Below are 20,583 nucleotides of genomic sequence, written 5' to 3'. Positions count from 1 at the left end.
GTAGCTGTATACATCTAGCCACAACTGTTGTGTCCGACAAAAGTTGCTGCTCAGTATGACGTCATGCCAAAGACCTTGAACACCATGAGTGTGAAAGTACGTGACTGACACACAGTTTTACTTTCTTCTTGTTCCATACTCAATGCGTATTCACCTTTTGAAAAGACAGGTGCAAACGCTATGGCCTATGACAGTTCAGAGAGGATATATAAATACATCAAAATATGCCCTCGTTTTGTCGAGATCAGAAGATATTTGTGGACTTATTGATGATAGATTGACTATGGCTGAGGTAGAGCCCTCAGCCATGATCAGTGATTAACACATGCAAAAACGTCATTATGTCGGTCAGTTATAGATGTCTTCCAGTTTTGGCTCCATTACAATCACGTTTTGAAGGCATGCAAAAGTGTGGTTGCACTTCTATTTTAAATGGATTGAATGTGCAATGTTCAGTGCAAGAAACGTTAACATCGAGGTCTGTGGTTTCAGACTACCAATGAAAGATTGTCAGACTATCAATAAAAATGTATTTTAATCTCTTAAATAGTTTTAACAGAGGTCAGCCTCTCAATAGAAGAAAAAACACAGTCATAAATAACAATGAACAGGTAGTACAGAACATTTTTAACAGCAAAACAGGCGAAGTGAATCACATGTTGAGGTTTCTAAATACTCCAACATTTAATGTAGGATACAGTCTAATGGTCATTTCAGCCCCAAATGGTGGGCAAAATGTTGTGGTGCTGAAGGACAGCTCCTCCGGTCATAAAAATCATTTCACTGACTAGACACATTCTGTACTGTAACACCTGCAGTTTGTTTTGAATTCCTCAGTTTGCCATTAGTGGCCTTTTATTGCTGGAGCTTTGATAAGAAGACCCAGGCCTATACAGTAGCACATGGCTACTTACAACAGATAATGCTCTACTCGAAGGTCTTAGATCTTTGTAGAGTCTTACTGCCTTTGGTGCACTATGACACTGCTGTCCATCTATCATCACTATGTCCACTCCTATCTTGAGTTTACCTTGTGATCTTAACAAAACAACTTTTGTTATGTTGTGATCATGAAATAAATACACTTCATGGCCCAAAGCATGTGGACGCCTGCTCGTCAAACATCTCATTCCTAAATCATGGGTATTAATATGGAGTAGGTACGCCCTTTGCTGCAATAACAGCCTCCACTCTTCTGGGAAGGTGTTTCACTAGATGTTGGAACATTGCTGCAGGGACCTGCTTCCATTCAGCCACAAGAGCATTAGTGAGGTCGGGCACTGATGTTGTGCGATTAGGCCCGCAATCGGTGTTCCAATTCATCCCGAAGGTGTTCGATGGGGTTGAGGTCAGGGCTCTGTGCAGGCCAGTCAAGTTCTTCAACACCAATCTCGACAAACCATTTCTGTATGGACCTCGCTTTTTGCACAGGGTCATTGCCATGCTGAAACAGGAAAGGGTCTTCCCCAAACTGTTGCCACAAAGTTGGAAGCACAGAATCGTCTAGAATGTCACATTGTATGCTATAGCGTTAAGATTTTCCTTCACTGGAACTAAGGGGCCTAACCCGAACCATGAAAAACAGCCCCAGACCATTATTCCTCCTTCACCAAACTTTACAGTTGGCACTATGCATTGGGGCAGGTAGCGTTCTCCTGGTATCCGCCAAACCCAGATTAGTCTGTCGGACTGCCAGATGGTGAAGCGTGATTCATCACTCCAGAGAACGCGTTTCCACTGCTCCAGAGTCCAATGGCGGCGAGCTTTACACCACTCCACACTTGGCTTTGCGCATGGTGATCTTACACTTGTGTGCGGCTGCTCTGCCATGGAAACCCATTTCATGAAGCTCCCGACGAACAGTTCTTGTGCCGACGTTGCTTCCACAAACCTATACACTATACAACACCCCCTAAACAATACACACACCCTAAACTAGACAAAACACACAAACTTCCCATGTCACACCCTGACCTAACTAAAATAATAAAGAAAACAAAGAATACTTAGGCCAGGGCGTGACAGGCGGTCCCGTTCTGTGTGGCTTACCACTTCGCGGCTGAGCCGTTGTTGCGCTTAGACGTTTCCACTTCACAATAACAGCACTTGCAGTTGGCTGGGGCAACTCTAGCAGGGCAGAAATTTGACGAACTGACTTGTTGGAATGGTGCCATCCTATGACGGTGCCACGTTGAAAGTCCCTGAGCTCTTCAGTACGGGCCATTTTACTGCCAATGTTTGTCTATGGAGATATCATGGCGTTGTGCTTGATTTTATACACCTGTCAGCAACAGTTGTGGCTGAAATAATTGAATCCACTAATTTGAAGGGGTGTCCACTTTTGGCCATGTAAGTCGTGTAAGTCGTGATTTCGACATAATGAGGGAAATAGTTTTATTTATTTATATGTCCTCTCTGGAGTTCCAGTACTGGCCCCATTTGTGGTGGTATCTTATTTTATGTAGTTTGACTTTGACATTTGACAAAATACAATAATGCACAAACAATCACTTTTTGAAACACTTTTATTTTTCCCCGCTACGCCTCCCCAGAAGAGCTCATATACAAACAATGTTTCCTTAAAGAAGTGAGGTTTTAACAGGCAGTCGACACGTGTACAGCTAAAATGAGTAAAACAATCCAAGTAAAAAGATTTCAAATGTCTCTCATTGGCAGCAGTCTAAGAAAACTGCAATCAGTCAGAACCCCACCGTAGTACACTATATCACAGTTTTGAATGCATTGGTGGCTTGGTGTGGTGTCTACAACACATTAGCAGAAAGCAGCAGAAATACAACAACTTTTCCTTCATTCAGCTTTATAATTTAAAAATAATCATGACAATGAACTGAAGGACAAAAATGTTGTTCTATATATTAACCTTTCATTAAATACTCTAAACATAATACAAAGGAAAGCAGACCATTATATTATTATCTCATGCTGTATATATATACAGTATATACACACATGTCACATTCAGAAGTGCTGGCTGGGAAAGGGTCAAACATACAGTAACACCTAGGCTTTCATTTCAGTATCAAGGAGCCAACATTTAGATTTTATTTCCCGAAAATGTCACAATCAAATAGGCACATTTGACATATTTGGAGGGAACTAGCGGTTTCCATGCAAACCAGTGCCATGGAGACCCTGCAGCTGCTCTGTGATAACGTCAGAGGGGGCGGGGTGGCAGGGTGGGCATAGAGAGCTCGCTGAGCTTGAAGCGGAGTCCTGACTATCATACTGCTGTACAACAGACAGCGTACCGTATCAAACTGTCTGTGCCTCTCTCCCTCGTGGTTAGTGCCTGGGCCACAGGGAACAGGGCACGTACTGCATAGACCCCAAGATATGAAGAAATAGTGTGTTGAAGATGACATTTTCAGTGTTGTTCACCTGTTGATTGAACTACACAACGTCCATTTGTATGTAAAGGGCCCTCATACCTTGTACCCTCCAATGTCCCGAGGTGACATAGCATTCTGTGATAGGCTAACCTGATCACATATGCCACAAGTGTGAAACACCATCAATAAATACAAGTACCAAGCAGTAATATCACAGCAGTAACATCAAGTTACAATACAATTCAAGGTATATGTCATCAGTAATAGTAACAATATACACAAGCAGTTAAAGTGAAGGCAGCTTCCCAAAAGATTGTGTAGGAGAGTGATAGCAGTGAGATGATGACTGAGACAGAGGGCAAAGCAAACTGACAAGGGGGAAATGAAGTGACGCGAGAGAGGAGGAGGAGTGAAGGGGAAAATAGAGAGGGTATGAGATTGGAGTGGAAAGAGATCATGGAAAAGGAAGGTGACAAATGCAAAAATAACTGAAGTGAGATAGGAAAAGACGAGAGGCAAAATACACCAAGTGAAACTTCGATTTAACATTCAATTGTCTGTACTAAAATTGTACAGATATTTTTTTTCAGCAAGGTAACTACATGCGATGGACACAGCTGGATAAACCATTTCTGCTTCAAAATATTACATGAATCTGCCGGCTAGAATATTCTCCTCAGCCACATTCCTTAAATAGGCTCCTTAGTAGAACAGCAGGTCAGCCAGGTCGCAGCATACTGCATTCAATGACATTCACAAGCCTACAGCAGAACAAAAACACATCTCCTCAGATGTACGCATTCGCACGTGAGCACACACACACACACACACACACACACACACACACACACACACACACACACACACACACACACACACACACACACACACACACACACACACACAGAACTATCTATCAACGATCACAGATAGCTCCGCAGTACTCCCTAGCCAGAGACTGCGAACGGGCCACCCTAACAAGCTTGTGCAGTGCGGGGGCAGCAATGTTATGGCTGAAAGGTAACTGAATGTCCTGCTAAACAGCTCTCTCTGCTGGTAGGATGCTGGCAACACAGCTGTTCAAGGAGACGTTTGAAAGCCTGAGTAGAAAATGTCTATCCTTCAAACATATTACGCAACAATATGACATTCTCCAGTGAATGTTTGAAACTGAATGTATGTCATGAAATGGCTATGTTGATTATTTTTAATTTACATTGATTGAGGATATGGTATGGATATGCTTCCATACATATTTCGTCAGTAAATGCATTGCCGCTCCCCCCCGTCTATACAGCCTGCAAGGCAATCCTCTCACATTCCACGTTTCACATTCACCTGTTACATTATTCCATGTCTGTTTTTCATGTAGCAACAACAGCAAAACATTACTCTCTGACAAGATCAACAAATACCTTCAAAGTAAATCATGCAAACAATTTAAAGAAGAATGCCTCTCTCACTCTCTTCCAAATAATTCAGACCAGAGAGTTGAAATAATGATGGGAATTAATTGTGGCACTGTCCCACTTTGCTAGGTCTTCTTTCTCAGTCTCATCATTGTTTGATAGATACATAGTCTTTTAGATAATACTCAGATTGTGCTGGTGCCTTTGTTGCCCCTTTACATACAGAAGAATTCTACGTAAAAACGCATGATTATCACAGAACACTTTCAGAACATTTAAATACAGGGAATGTATAATATCAACTCTGTATGTTTATTTTATGCATATTCACCAGGATATATTGTAAAAGTACATATACTGTATAATGTATCATACAATATAAGCATAATATAGTAGCTGACAGGTTATTATAAAACGTCTGCCATAGGTTTACTATGAATATGAATAAAATACTTCTTATATTCTTGATATTTCATCGTACAATGACGCTTACAACAGTACACAAGAGGAAGAGGAGCATGTCCGACAGACTATTGTAAAATACTGTAAAAATATATATAAAAAAACAAGAACATTCAGGGTCTGCCTGGTGAGTGTTAAATAGGTCTTATAAACAAGTTCCCTATACATATACACATAGATTAAGGGAGTAACAGGGAGGACAGGTCAGAGGGTAACAGGGAGGACAAGTCAGGGAGTAACACGGAGGACAGGTCAGGGGGTAACAGGGAGGACAGGTCAGGGGGTAACAGGGAGGACAGGTCAGGGAGTAACAGGGAGTACAGGTCAGGGAGTAATATGGAGGTCAGGTCAGGGAGTAACAGGGAGGACAGGTCAGGGAGTAACAGGGAGGACATGTCAGGGAGTAACAGGGAGGACAGGTCAGGGAGTAACAGGGAGGACAGGTCAGGGAGTAACAGGAAGGACAGGTCAGGGAGTAACACGGAGGACATGTCAGGGGGTAACAGGGAGGACAGGTCAGGGGGTAACAGGGAGGACAGGTCAGGGAGTAACAGGGAGGACAGGTCAGGGAGTAACAGGGAGGACAGGTCAGGGGGTAACAGGGAGTACAGGTCAGGGAGTAATATGGAGGTCAGGTCAGGGAGTAACAGGGAGGACAGGTCAGGGAGTAACAGGGAGGACAGGTCAGGGAGTAACAGGGAGGACAGGTCAGGGAGTAACACGGAGGACAGGTCAGGGGGTAACAGGGAGGACAGGTCAGGGGGTAACAGGGAGGACAGGTCAGGGAGTAACATGGAGTACAGGTCAGGGAGTAACAGGGAGGACAGGTCAGGGAGTAACAGGGAGGACAGGTCAGGGAGTAACAGGGAGGACAGGTCAGGGAGTAACAGGGAGGACAGGTCAGGGAGTAACAGGGATGACAGGTCAGGGAGTAATATGGAGGTCAGGTCAGGGAGTAACAGGGATGACATGTCAAGGAGTAACAGGGAGGACATGTCAGGGAGTAACAGGGAGGACATGTCAAGGAGTAACAGGGAGGACATGTCAGGGAGTAACAGGGAGGACATGTCAATATAACAGCGTGAATAAAAACACAACCCAAACTGTTGCTGCTCTCCTTTTTTCACTGGAAGAAGAAAAAGGCATTAAAGAAAAAGCTGAGCTCAATGCAGGCATGCTGAGAAAAAAACAAAGTTCAGCCCAGAGAAGTAAGAAAGAAGAACAGAAGCCCACCACAAGACAAAGCTAAAGCAACTGGCTAGGTAGGAGTAGTATCAACTGCTATTAAATGGGCACTCTGCGATTCAACAATACAAAGCATCCACCCTGCCACTGATTTTGTGAACAGCTGAGGGATGGGGATGGAGAAATGTAACCCCTCTCAAATCCATGGACAGAGCTATGGATACAAGGACTAACCATCAATTATATCAGAAACGTAGTTTTAACCATGTTTTGTGGAGATTCTGTTTTTGTTTACAATTACACTGTTTACAAACAAAGGAGAAAAACAAGTTTATATTTGGGGTTCTGATGGGGTACAACAGTTGAACTAAACTCATGAGGCATATATACATTATATTCTTAAAAAATCAATGGGTATATATCAATCGCAGATTGCCCCTTTAAGGAAAAGGAAAGAAACCATGGGTCTCTTGCTGAGAGGATGATGCAGTACAATTAAGCAATAAGGCACAAGGGGGTGTGGTATATGGCCAATATACCTCGGCTAAAGGCTGTTCTTAGGCACGACGCATCCCCCGAGCTGCCTTATTGCTATTATAAACAGGTTACCAACGTAATTAGAGCAGTAAAAATAAATGTTTTGTCATACTCGTGGTATACGGTCTGATATACCACAGCTGTCGGCCAATCAGCATTCAGGGCTCGAACCACCCAGTTTATAATGACATGCCTCAAATGACATCCGCCACACTGACAACCCATTTGGGAGATAGGATAGAGATGGGAGCCACAGTTACCCCCTCTCTGAGAGGGGAGAAGAGTGAGAGTCTGTAGAGAGTGGAGTGTCTGAAGTCATGAGAGCTCAGTCTCTCCTCTGCCCTCGCCCTGATTCGGGCCAGGAGGAAGAGCTGCAACTGAACCTCCATTGCGGATCCTGATGCATAGTGCACTGCCATTACGGATCCACTAGAGCCACCTTGTTGCCGCCATATTTGCCCCAAAGAAAAGTTCAGGAACTGCAAGTACCCGAGTGTTTAGGCTCCCTTATGGAATGTGGACACACCCTGATGTTGTGGAAAAAAATGGAACTGCAATGAGTCTAGGGTCTAGCTCCTCTTACTGCAGTATTACAGTACTGTAACACATGTTGAAATCAACAGAACAGTCATTGGAGACTTAAGGTGTCAAACGTGTAAACATGTTTGGTCCCAAATAAGAAAAAATAACATCAAGGAAAAAGGTTGGTGGAGGGGTTTGTGAGAGAGGTGACCTCAAAGAATTAGAAGGAAAGGATGCTGAAAGGGAGTCCCTGTACGGCGGAGCTACCGCTTACAGGAGGACCCTCTGTCTTACCGTATGGTATAGTACAGTCTATTACTGTATCCAGAAAGCCTTCTCTCAAATACCTCCTGTCCAAGCTCCATGACATCTCCAATGCTCCTCCCTCCCTCATGTCCCAACACACCGCTGGCATTGGCCAGTGAACGCGCCAGTCATAGGACCTGCACCTCTACACCTCCACTACTGGCTGAGGAGATCGGGGGTGCTGGATGGGTGCGCCATGGGGGGCGGGGGGGGGGTAGGGTGTATACAGTAAACTCTCACGCCGCTCCTTTTCATGCTCCTATAACCCCCCCCTCACCCAGATCTCAAATAACCTGCGCAGGGATACAAGCCTGCCACGTCATCACCACCCAGCACCCCGCCCTGACTCACTTCTTGACGGCCTGGCGGTAGCTGTATCTCTGGCCCTCTGTGCGCTTGGAGCCTTTTCCTATACCGCTGCAGCCCACCGGCTCCTTGGTGCTGCTGCCCTGGGAGGCCTGGCTGGCCTGGCTGCTGTCCTGCAGCGTGGGGCTGGAGTGGGCGCGCTGCAGGCCATTGTCCTCCAGGATCTGGGCCTCGAATACGGACAAGTCATCCTCGCCGCAGCGGATCTTGGCCCGCAGTAGCATGGCGTAGGTACCATAGCGCGTTTTCTACATTACAGAAGAGGGCGGGGAGGGAGGCAGAGGGGGACAGAGGGAGAGGAAGAGGAAGAGGGGGAAGGGAAGGGAAGGGAAAGAGAGAGAGAGAGAGAGGACTGAGAAAGTGAGCGAGGCAGAAATGCCGTGCTGCATAATTGCTTAACGCTTGACTTGATTCCAATTTCTTTCTTTTCTTTTCCTGTAGCCTTTGAAAAGTTCACACACTGTCGTCTCGGGCTCACCTCAAACTCCAGGTACTCGTCCCGCTGGCGGTACTCCTCCAGCTCACGGCCTTTGACCTTTCGGTCTGGAGGATACGAGCGCAGCTCAGCCAGTTCAGTGGAGATGGCCCGGAACCGAGCCTCATGGGACTGGACCTGCTCCTCCTGTAAACACAGATACTTAGGGTCAGAGTTCACCACCCAGGTCACCAGAGGGCCATGTATTCTCTCCCAGCACATGATCATCACTAGTTTGACCTCTGTAGGCCTATACTTTATTTCTGAGATCATCGTGAGTTTTGTCCTTTAATCATCCTTGTGGAAATTGAAAATAATAGCATTTATTCATTCATTTTGAAGAGTGCCTTCAGGGATGTTTTCAATTATGGTAGTGATGTGGTATGGTAAATGTGATTGGTGATATGAGGACATGGTACGGAGGCGGGTACCTGTGACAGTTTGGAGGTGGAGCCTGGCAGCAGCGGTCGGGCAAATTTCTTCTGTGAACCAATGGCTGCAGGGAAGGGTGGTGCTGAGAACATGGCTGATACCGTGTTGATGCGCGTGATCCACGACTGCATTTGCTCCGCGTTTCTATGGAGGACAAAACACACACATGTGTTTTGAGATCTTGTTGTACAAACACACGCACGCACGCACACACCACACACATCAATCCCTACTGCACAGAGCTAAACTAAGCCATCATAGTGATTATCATCACAGCTGCTGTATTGAAAAACGCTGATTTGCTGTTGAGAAATAAATAATTGAGGGGCCAATTAATAGATGTTATCTACTAACGGGCCATTAGAGACCCCGGAGAGTAATCAGATGGAATCAGACGGTTTTGTCACAACTACCTGGACACTGGCTGAGAAGTGAGAGAGAGAAAGAGAGGGTGGGAGGGAGGGAGAGAGAGAGGAAGAGAGAGAGATAGGGATGGAGCAAGGGAGCGAGATAGAAAGGGGGAGAAACAGAGGAAGAGAGAGAGGGTGAAAATAAGCGGGTGAGAGGCAGGAAAGGAGAGAGGGGGGCGGGAGAGACAGAGAGTGACAGAAAGAGAGGGAGAGTGAGAGAGAGCGAGGGAGAGAAAGGAAGGAAAGTGAGATGGAGAGAGAGAGAGACAGATCGAGAGAGAGAGGAAGGTATCTGGGACAGGCTGCAACTGGAGCAGAGCTGGTCCTCCTGGGTGACTGGAACATGTGGCCACATCATGTGCCTCTGCATTCTTGATTTACACCCCCCTCACCCTCCTCCTCCTCCCAAACACACACACACACACACACACACACACACACACACACACACACACACACACACACACACACACACACACACACACACACACACACACACACACACACACACACACACACACACACACACACACACACAGCAGGAGGTAGCAACAGCCATGATTCGCTCGTGAGAAGGGGAGAGACTGGCCCAAGACAGCTAGTGGTCAAACAAGGAGACAAGAGGAGAGTGCCCTTGCAAAGTCAAGATCAGGTTTATTGACCAAGGCTGATGTTAACTGAGTGGCACAGCGGTCTAAGGCAATGCATCTCAGTGCCAGAAGCGTCACTACAGACCCTGGTTCGATTCCAGGCTGTATCACAACCGGCCGTGATTGGGAGTCCCATAGGGCGGCGCACAATTGGCCCAGCGTCGTCCAGGTTTGGCCGGGGTAGGCCGTCATTGTAAATAAGAATTTGTTCTTAACTGACTTGCCTGGTTAAATAAAAGTTCAATAAAATAAACAAATAATAAAAAGAAAAACCAGGGCAGATGTTAACCGAGGGCAGATGTTAACCGAGGGCAGATGTTAACCGAGGGCAGATGTTAACCGAGGGCAGATGTTAACCGAGGGCAGATGTTAACCGAGGGCAGATGTTAACCGAGGGCAGATGTTAACCAACGGCAGATGTGTGCTGTGCAGGGAGCAGTTGCAGGTTATGGCTCCAAGCCAAATAATGAACCATCTCGCATTCAACTTATAGTGTGTAACCTGAACTCATGAAAACAAGGGATGGCTCAATCTTACAGAGGAATGAGAGAAGAAGAGTGAAGCGAGGGATGGGACTCACGGTGCCTGGAAGAGGTAGACTCTCCAGTCGGCGGTGCGGAGGTAGAACACATTGGGTCTCTTGCTGTAGTCAGCAGCCCTCATCGCCAGAGAGTGGTGGATAGACACGGCGTTCTTCAGATCCTCGTCCGACAGCTGTTTATCTGGCCGGTACTCTCCCTGCATGGTCAAACAATGACAATCATCATAAAGTGTGATTACATCATGATATCTTCATTTACCATCGCAGTAGTTCTGACCACAGGGGAGTGTATTCAACCCCCAGATGGTTCTTTGAGTACCGGTAATCTAATTGAGTTGTAATGTGAGAATGTCAAGCATCAGTGAGTTGGTAATGGGTGTTATGGTGTGAAATTCCAGAAATCAAAAAACACAGCAATTGATTGTAGCCCTTTCCTGCAATCAAATGACCAAATCTCCCTCTAGTGGCCTCATGGGTGGAATGTTATTACTATTTTTTATAAATTCATAATTAATAAACATTCTTTTTAAAAACCTGCAGAAAATCCAGTGTTTCTATGTCAAACGGTTTTGTTATATTTCAGTCTTCTGTGATTTAAATAAAGTGTAATATTGGGATGCAAACTCAAAATGTAATACATTTGAAGTCTATATCTGACATGGTACAGGTGTCTTCTTTTGTTTAAGCCCATAACCATGTTTGTCAGGTGTATACTTTTTATCAAAGTAGATTTGTTTAAGACTATCAAGAAACACTCTGTGTGACCCTGATTTATCCCACTGCAGTAAAAGGTTAACTGAACCGTTGGTGATTGAATCAGGAAAATCTAGAAGAGAACTGTTTCCAGACCTCTCTTTTAGCAGGATGACTTGTTGATGGGATGTTACAGAACAAACCACACTAAGGAAATGGGTATTTTTGACACCCGAGTAGGTGCCTTGCCTCTGCCCAACTCAGACGCGACCGTTGGACCAGAGAGCACTGCCAATAGACATACAGTACATAACATACATCATTGGCACAGCTGCGTCGCCATGGGACCGCCTCTGGTTGGGACCCTTGCTTCTGTTCAAAGTGGCCGAGTCACACACAAGTCCAAGAAGCTGGCAGGGCTGCCCGTAGCAAAGGCCAGGACCACTGGTCCAAATGGGTATAGACGGCAATGCCAGGTCTGCGGACTGCAGTCTGAAGGCACTGAACCAAGGACTCAACCTTTATGCATTACCTCATACTGATAATATCAACACCCAACAGGGTATGGAAAGCCATCCGGATGGCTGGAGAGGGAGATCTGTATTTCAGTGTGTTGTCAGTCAAAGATGGGTATACTTCTATGTGTATCACAAATGTTATTGTGTATGAGTATGTAACAAAGTAGGATCATCTTAGCAGTCTTTCTAGACTTACATTTTCAGGACATTTGGGGATTTTCTTTGGTGCAAAAACATATATAATGTCACTGAATATGAGTATGTAAAAAGTGAGTTGACTGAGCAGGCATTTATAGACTTTTCAGAATTTCGGGACAGTGAATGTGTTGCGAGGTCATAAAGTGAGACAGAAGTGTAGTCACACCTGCTCACCTTCTGCAGGTAGAGAATCAGCCCCTTCAGAATGCCATAGAACGTCTTCCATCCTCTCTTCCCACGCGGTGCTGAGATCAGGAGAATAGTTTGGTCAAAACATAGGTCACCTTCAAATGTCCATACTACCTTCACACTTATACATACTCAACACATTGCTTCATACTAAGTGGTAGGCAAGTATGGATGTTGGAACAGAGCCACAAAACTCTCATTGTTCCAAAGAAAGTTATACAATTTACTGTATGGTGGACGACAATAAGTATGCTGTAGCTGTTGCTAAAATAACAGCATAGGCTAAATGAGTAATAATGATGATAATAATAATAATAGTTTAAAAAAATGGGACTTCTATAGCGCGTTTCAAGTACTCAAATTCAATTTACAAATGTAGAAATGAAAAGAAAACAAAAAAATAGCAGTCAAAACAAAACAAATATGAATATAAAGAGGGGTAGGCTTAACAAATAAACAGCGATGAGGATAAGGAGGGAATACGACACATAATATAAGGATTTATAGGGGGGGGGGGTCAATGGGGATTCAGACCAATAAGCTATAAATGTACAATATATCTATGGCTTTGACCCGTACTTCTCTTGCCGTCTGAGTCGGCGTGCACCTTGCGCACCAGGAAGCCGTTCTTGTACAGCAGGGCTCCCGAGGGCTGGGCCATGACCACGAGGGGTTTCCCACCGCTGGCCATGCTCTTCATGTGTTTAGAGGTGGAGTCCGCCTGGTTGGTGTCCCCCAGCTCCGAGAAAGACTTCCGCATCTCCTCCTCATCGCTACGGCGACAACAAACAGAAGGATGAGCAACCTGGTTGCTGTTTTACCACACCTCATTAGCAACAGGTCAACCAATCACGTTCCACCAATCCCTTTCCAGCTGTCTCCCTCTGTGACTGTCCATTAGAAGACGGAGATGAGAAAGAGTAGTTTCAATGGCCAAACACATACAGTTGAAGTCGGAAGTTTACATACACTTAGGTTGGAATCATTAAAACTTGTTTTTCAACCACTCCGCAAATTTCTTGTTAACAAACTATAGTTTTGGTAAGTCAGTTAGGACATCTACTTTGTGTATGACACAGGTCATTTTTCCAACAATTGTTTACAGACAGATTATTTCACTGTATCACAATTCCAGTGGGTCAGAAGTTTACATACACTAAGTTGACTGTGCCTTTAAACAGCTTGGGAAATTCCAGAAAATTCTGTCATGGCTTTAGAAGCTTCTGATAGGATAATTGACATAATTTGAGTCAATTGGAGGTGTACCTGTGGATGTATGTAACGGGTGACGCTCTCCTCATCCTCGGACGAGGTGAGGAGAGAAGGATCCTCAGACCAAAACGCAGCTTCAGGGAAATAAGCCATCTTTATTAAACAACGATAAAGATGGAAACACGAAACGAAACAAACACTTGCAAAACTACAAAATAACAAAACGACGTTGACGAGACCTGAACATAAACTTACATAACTAAACATAAACTTACGTACAGGTAACAGACGACATCGAAACGAAAACGAAACAAACAAACGCTACAGTCCTATGTGGTACGAACATAACATACGGACACAGGAGACAATCACCCACAAACAAACAGTGAGAATGCCCTACCTAAATATGACTCTTAATTAGAGGCAAACGCAAACCACCTGCCTCTAATCAAGAGCCATACCAGGCAAACCAAAACCAACATAGAAACAGATAACATAGAATGCCCACCCAACCTCACGTCCTGACCAACTAACACACAAAAACTAACATAAATAGGTCAGGAACGTGACAGTACCCCCCCCACAAGGTGCGAACTCCGGACGCACCAGCACAAAGTCTAGGGGAGGGTCTGGGTGGGCATCTAACCACGGTGGTGGCTCAGGCTCCGGGCGCGGTTCCCACCCCACCATAATCCATCCTAACTTCCTCCCTCCAAGAATGTCCACCCTCTTTTTTCCCCCACACAATTCTCTTAATAATATATTTAATAAGGATAACACCGGGACAGAGAGATAAATCAAGATAGAGGGATAGATAAGAATATAGAGGTAGAAAAAGATAGAGAGGGAGATCAGGATTGAGGGGAAACTCCGGACTGAAAGGCAGCTCCGGACAGAGAGACAGCTCTGGACTGATGGGCAGTTCTGGGTATCTAGCCTTTTCAGGCTGAAGGTCAGCTCATGGCTGACTGACGAATCTCGACGCTCATGGCTGGCTGACGGCTCTCGACGCTCATGGCAGGCTGACGGCTCTCGACGCTCATGGCAGGCTGACGGCTCTCGACGCTCATGGCAGGCTGACGGCTCTCGACGCTCATGGCAGGCTGACGGCTCTCGACGCTCATGGCAGGCTGACGGCTCTCGACGCTCATGGCAGGCTGACGGCTCTCGACGCTCATGGCGCTCTGACGGCTCTGGCTGCTCATGGCGCTCTGACGGCTCTGGCTGCTCATGGCGCTCTGACGGCTCTGGCTGCTCATGGCTCGCTGGCGGCTCTGGCAGATCCTGTCTGGTTGGCGGCTCTGGCAGATCCTGTCTGGTTGGCGGCTCTGGCAGATCCTGTCTGGTTGGCGGCTCTGGCAGATCCTGTCTGGTTGGCGGCTCTGGCAGATCCTGTCTGGTTGGCGGCTCTGGCAGATCCTGTCTGGCTGACGGCTCTAGCGGCTCCTGTCTGGCTGACGGCTCTAGCGGCTCCTGTCTGGCTGACGGCTCTGTAGGCTCATGGCAGACGGGCGGCTTTGCAGGCTCATGGCAGACGGGCGGCTTTGCAGGCTCCTGGCAGACGGATGGCTCAGACGGCGCTGGGGAGACGGATGGCTCAGATGGCGCTGGGGAGACGGATGGCTCAGATGGCGCTGGGGAGACGGATGGCTCAGATGGCGCTGGGGAGACGGATGGCTCAGATGGCGCTGGGGAGACGGATGGCTCTGGCCGGATATGGCGCACTGTAGACCTGGTGTGTGGTGCCAGAACTGGAGGCACCGTGCTAATGACAAACACCTTCCTACTAGTGCGGGGAGCAGGGACAGGGCACACTGTATTCTCAAAGCCTACTCTATCCCTGATGCGTGGTACCGGCACTGGTGACGCCGGGCTGAGGACAAGCACATCAGGATTAGTAGGGGGACAATATACAGTGTGTACAGGGCTCTGGAGACGCACTGGTAGCTTAGTGCGTGGGGCCGGAACTGGAGGCACCGGGCTAGATACACGCACTACAGGGAGAGTGCGTGGAGGAGGAACAGGGCTCAGGATACGCACTGGTAGCCTAGTGCGTAGTGTATACACTGTAGGTACTAGGCTGGGGCGGGGAGGTGGTGCCGGAAATACCGGACCGTGGAGGCGTACTGGCACTCTTGAGCATTGAACCTGCCCAACCTTACCTGGTTGAATGCTCCCGGTTGCCCGACCAGTGCGGGGAGGTGGAATAACCCGCACCGGCCTATGTAGGCGAACCGGGGAAACCATGCGTAAGGCAGGTGCCATGTATGCCGGCCCGAGGAGACGCACTGGAGACCAGACGCGTTGAGCCGGCCTCATGACACCTGGCTCAATACCCAATCTAGCCCTCCCAGTGCGGGGAAGTGGAATAACCCGCACTGGGCTATGCACTCGTACAGGAGACACCGTGCGCTCTACTGCGTAACACGGCGCCTGCCCGTACTCCCGCTCTCCACGGTAAGCCTGGGAAGTGGGCGCAGGTCTCCTACCTGCCCTTGGCCCACTATCTCCTAGCCCCCCCCCAAGAAATTTTTGGGAATTACTTACGGGCTTTTTCGGCTTCCGTGCCAGACGCGTTCCCTCATAGCTCCGGTTCCTCTCCCAGGTAGCCTCTACTCTCCTCAATGCCTCCACCTGTTCCCATGGGAGGCGATCCCTCCCAGCCAGGATCTCCTCCCAAGTGTAGCAACCCTTTCCATCCAAAACATCGTCCCATGTCCATTGCTCCTTTCTCTCCTGTCCCTTACTCCGTTTCGTTTTCCCTTGCCGCTTGGTCTTAGCGTGTTGGTGGGTGATTCTGTAACGGGTGACTCTCTCCTCATCCTCGGACGAGGTGAGGAGAGAAGGATCCTCAGACCAAAACGCAGCTTCAGGGAAATAAGCCATCTTTATTAAACAACGATAAAGATGGAAACACGAAACGAAACAAACACTTGCAAAACTACAAAATAACAAAACGACGTTGACGAGACCTGAACATAAACTTACATAACTAAACATAAACTTACGTACAGGTAACAGACGACATCGAAACGAAAACGAAACAAACAAACGCTACAGTCCTATGTGGTACGAACATAACATACGGACACAGGAGACAATCACCCACAAACAAACAGTGAGAATGCCCTACCTAAATATGACTCTTAATTAGAGGCAAACGCAAACCACCTGCCTCTAATCAAGAGCCATACCAGGCAAACCAAAACCAACATAGAAACAGATAACATAGAATGCCCACCCAACCTCACGTCCTGACCAACTAACACACAAAAACTAACATAAATAGGTCAGGAACGTGACAATGTATTTCAAGGCCTACCTTCAAACTCAGTGCCTCTTTGCTTGACATCATGGGAAATTCAAAAGAAATCAGCCAAGACCTCAGGAAAAAAATTGTAGACCTCCACAAGTCTGGTTCATCCTTGGGAACTTTTTCCAAACATTTGAAGGTACCACGTTCATCTGTACAAACAATAGTACGCAAGTATAAACACCATGGGACCATGCAGCCTTCATTCCGCTCAGGAAGGAGACGCGTTCTGTCTCCTAGAGATGAACGTACTTTGGTGCGAAAATTGCAAATCAATCCCAGAAGAACAGCAAAATACCTTGTGAAGATGCTGGAGGAAACCGGTACAAAAGTATCTATATCCACAGTAAAACGAGTCCTAAATTGACATAACCTAAAAGGCCACTCAGCAAGGAAGATGCCACTGCTCCAAAGCCGCCATAAAAAAGCCAGACTATGGTTTGCAACTGCACATGGGGACAAAGATGGTACTTTTTGGAGAAATGTCCTCTGGTCTGATGAAACAAAAATAGAACTGTTTGGCCATAATGACCATCATTATGTTTGGGACTGGTGCACTTCACAAAATAGATGGCATCATGAGGGAGGAAAATTATGTGGATATATTGAAGCAACATCTCAAGACATCAGTCAGGAAGTTAAAGCTTGGTCGCAAATGGGTCTTCCAAATGGACAATGATCCCAAGTATACTTTCAAAGTTGTGGCAAAATGGCTTAAGGACAACAAAGTCAAGGTATTGGAGTGGCCATCACAAAGCCCTGACCTCAATCCTATAGAAAATGTGTGGGCAGAACTGAAAAAGCGTGTGCGAGCAAGGAGGCCTACAAACCTGACTCAGTTACACCAGCTCTGTCAGGGGGAATGGGCCAAAATTCACCCAACTTACTGTGGGAAGCTTGTGGAAGGCTACCCGAAACGTTTGACCCAAGTTAAACAATTTAAAGGCAATGCTACCAAATACTAATTGAGTGTATGTAAACTTCTGACCCACTGGGAATGTGATGAAAGAAATACAAGCTGAAATAAATCATTCTCTCTCCTATTATTCTGACATTTCACATTCTTAAAATAAAGTGGTCATCCTAACTGACCTAATACAGGGAATTTTTACTCTGATTAAATGTCAGGAGTTGTGAAAAACAGAGTTTAAATGTATGTAAACTTCCAACTTCAACTGTAGGTCATACAAACTCCTTCTTCACTTGTTCTATTGTGCTTTTTGTCATCTACCAAAAACACTGAAGTGAATTTTGTGGGCATAGCCTTGGTTATATAACATTTATACAAAGCACAATTCTACCTAGGGGGAACCTGAGTGAATGAAAGTGTTTCTTCTTCTTCAAAGCCTTAATTCAGTTAATTCCCTCGCCCCTTCCCTCCTCGACCATGTCGTTGTGATTCCCTCCTGGTCTCCAGAGAACCAGTCCACTCTCCTAGATCAAAACACACTGCAGTAGAAGAGCGACACGATCAATCACGTGGCGGCCTTGAGGTGAAAAACGAGGGCATTCCGTTTCACTAGGGACTTCCTATTTTTGAGACTAATTTCAGACTTGTCACTGGCTTTTTCAGTTTTGTTTTTCACCATTGATCAAGAGAGGAACTGCTCCAGAACTGTGAAAAGTCATACTTTTCCTACCTCAAAACAAAACAAATAAATGGGCTACAATTGATGTGTTATTACAGAACTAGAAAATGTCTGTGTGTATTAGTGCATGATGAAAATATAACTGTATCTTAGTATACAGTTGAGTGTAATTCTTATACCAATGGAGGCTGGTGGATGGAGGGTGGCTTATTGTAATGGCTAAAATGAAATGATTGGAAAATGATCAAACACATCAAACACATGGTTTCCATTCCATTTGGTTTTCATGTGTTTGATGCCATTCCATGTGTTCCCTAACCATAATCCCTACCCTTACCCTAACTTTAACTATAACCCTTTACCTAACTAACCCTACCCTTAACCATTTAAAATGTCAACTTCAATGGGATAGGGACGTCCCAAGGAATCCCGGGTTTGCACGCTTTTTTGATGAAAAAAAAAAAGTTCAAATGATGATCACCCTAGTCCCACTCAAAATGAAGATACTGTACTTAGTAAAAGCCATGTACACCACATGTCCCCTTACTAATATGATAATCCTACAACCATGGTTGGGGTGTTGTTAACATATTTTTACATGTGGGATGATCTGGACCTGAGGCAGCAGTTAAGAGGATGACTCATGTTAAAAGCGAAACCTTTCCTATAACGTTTCCCAATACTAGTCAGTCAATCCACCCAAAATCAGTCGAACCCAGTTGAAACGAGGACTACACTCGTTACCTCACCATGTGTAAAAGTTCACATTCAAAATAGACATGCAAACCACCATCAAAATGGCTTCCCTTGTAACCCTTTCAGAGTATGATATGAGTAACCAGCCGTATATAACAACAGTTAGCTCTACACGAGAGAGAGCATGATGGAGAGCTAGTGAGAGCTGATGAGCATGTGTCTCAGAGTTCTAGCCTGTTGCCTGGTAACTGCTGGTCTGTGTGAATCCCACTCTACACTGAGTCAAAATAAAAGGGAGAGAAAGAGAGGGAGAGAGAGAGAGAGAGAGCGAGAGAGAGAGAGAGAGAGCGAGGGGATGGATGGAAATGAGGGAGCGAGGGAGCTAAAAAGAGGAGAGAAAACAAAAGCCTAGAAAGACAAAGCTAAGATGAGCCATGTCCAATCAATTGAATTTACCACAGGTGGACTCCAATCAAGTTGTAGAAACATCAAGGATGATCAATGGAAACAGGATGCACCTGAGCTCAATTTCAAGTCTCATAGCAAAGGGTCTGAATACTTATGTAAAAAAGGTATTTCTGTTTTGTATTTGTAATACATTTGCAAAAATGTCAAAAAAACTGTTTTCACTTTGTCTTTATGGGGTATTGTATGTAAATTGATGAGGAAAACATTTTATTTCATACATTTTAGAATAAGGCTGTAACGTAACAAAATGTTTAAAAAGGGAAGGGGTCTGAATACGTTCCAAATGCAATATATATTGAACAAAAAAATTAACACAACATACAACAATTTCAATGATTTTACTGAATTACAGCTCATATAAGGAAATCAGTCAATAGAAGGAGCCATATTAAAGAGGGGAGGAGAGGGGGATGGGGTTGTGGTGCGGAGGAGGAAGAGAGTGAACAGGTTGACTAGGTGTAGGTTTATTTGAACACCTTGCTGAAACATACGTACATTAAATATGATGTCATAACATAAAACACAAGTTCCCAAAGAATACAGTGGCCATGCTTCTTCAATGGAAGAAGTTTGGAACCACCAAGACTCTTCCTAGAGCTGGTCACCTGGCCAAATTGAGCAATCGAGGGAGAAGGGCCTTGATCAGGGAAGTGACCAAGAACCGGATGATCACTCTGACAGAGCTCCAGAGTTCCTCTATGGAGATGGGAGAACCTTCCAGAAGGACAACCATCTCTGCAGCACTCCACCAATCAGGCCTTTATGGTGGAATGGCCAGACGGAAGACACTCCTCAGTAAAGGGCACATGACAGCCCATTTGGATTTTTCCAAAAGGAACCTGAAGAACTCAGACCATGAGAAACAAGATTCTCTGATCTGATGAAACCAAGATTGAACTGTTCGGCCTGAATACCAAGTGTCACGTCTGCAAAAAACCTGGCACAATCCCTACGGTGAAGCATGGTGGTGGCAGCATCATGCTGTAGGGAGGTATTTCAGCGGCAGGGACAGGGAGACTAGTCAGGAAAGAGGGAAAGATGAACGGAGCAAAGTACAGAGAG

At 45.7% G+C, this 20,583-nt stretch overlaps 2 protein-coding genes across 4 annotated transcripts in view; both read right to left on the bottom strand.

The window, feature by feature from the left end:
• The window catches only part of LOC129857014 (inhibitor of nuclear factor kappa-B kinase subunit alpha-like), a 31,462-nt gene extending 23,250 nt beyond the window's left edge, over window positions 1-8,212 (bottom strand). The window contains exon 1 of the mRNA XM_055924873.1: window positions 8,123-8,212. The gene's annotated coding sequence lies outside the window, so the exon portion shown is untranslated. The remainder of the gene's footprint in view (window positions 1-8,122) is intronic.
• LOC129856999 (uncharacterized) overlaps window positions 1-20,583 on the bottom strand; it is a 76,859-nt gene that overhangs the window by 8,293 nt on the left and 47,983 nt on the right. Inside the window, exons 12-17 of one of the 3 annotated variants that reach the window (XM_055924854.1) lie at window positions 12,823-13,016; window positions 12,229-12,299; window positions 10,685-10,842; window positions 9,044-9,188; window positions 8,616-8,759; window positions 8,123-8,385 (exon numbers count right to left, since the gene is read on the bottom strand). In XM_055924854.1, the coding sequence (XP_055780829.1) occupies window positions 8,123-8,385; window positions 8,616-8,759; window positions 9,044-9,188; window positions 10,685-10,842; window positions 12,229-12,299; window positions 12,823-13,016 (975 nt within the window). Of the gene's footprint in view, window positions 1-2,507; window positions 8,386-8,615; window positions 8,760-9,043; window positions 9,189-10,684; window positions 10,843-12,220; window positions 12,300-12,822; window positions 13,017-20,583 lie in introns of those variants that run through there. The other 2 variants (XM_055924845.1, XM_055924862.1) reach the window with 2 other exon arrangements.

This window comes from Salvelinus fontinalis, chromosome 1 (genome assembly GCF_029448725.1).
Source record: "Salvelinus fontinalis isolate EN_2023a chromosome 1, ASM2944872v1, whole genome shotgun sequence".
Taxonomy (NCBI): Eukaryota; Metazoa; Chordata; class Actinopteri; order Salmoniformes; family Salmonidae; genus Salvelinus; species Salvelinus fontinalis.
This window is presented reverse-complemented; position numbering and strand designations above follow the sequence as displayed.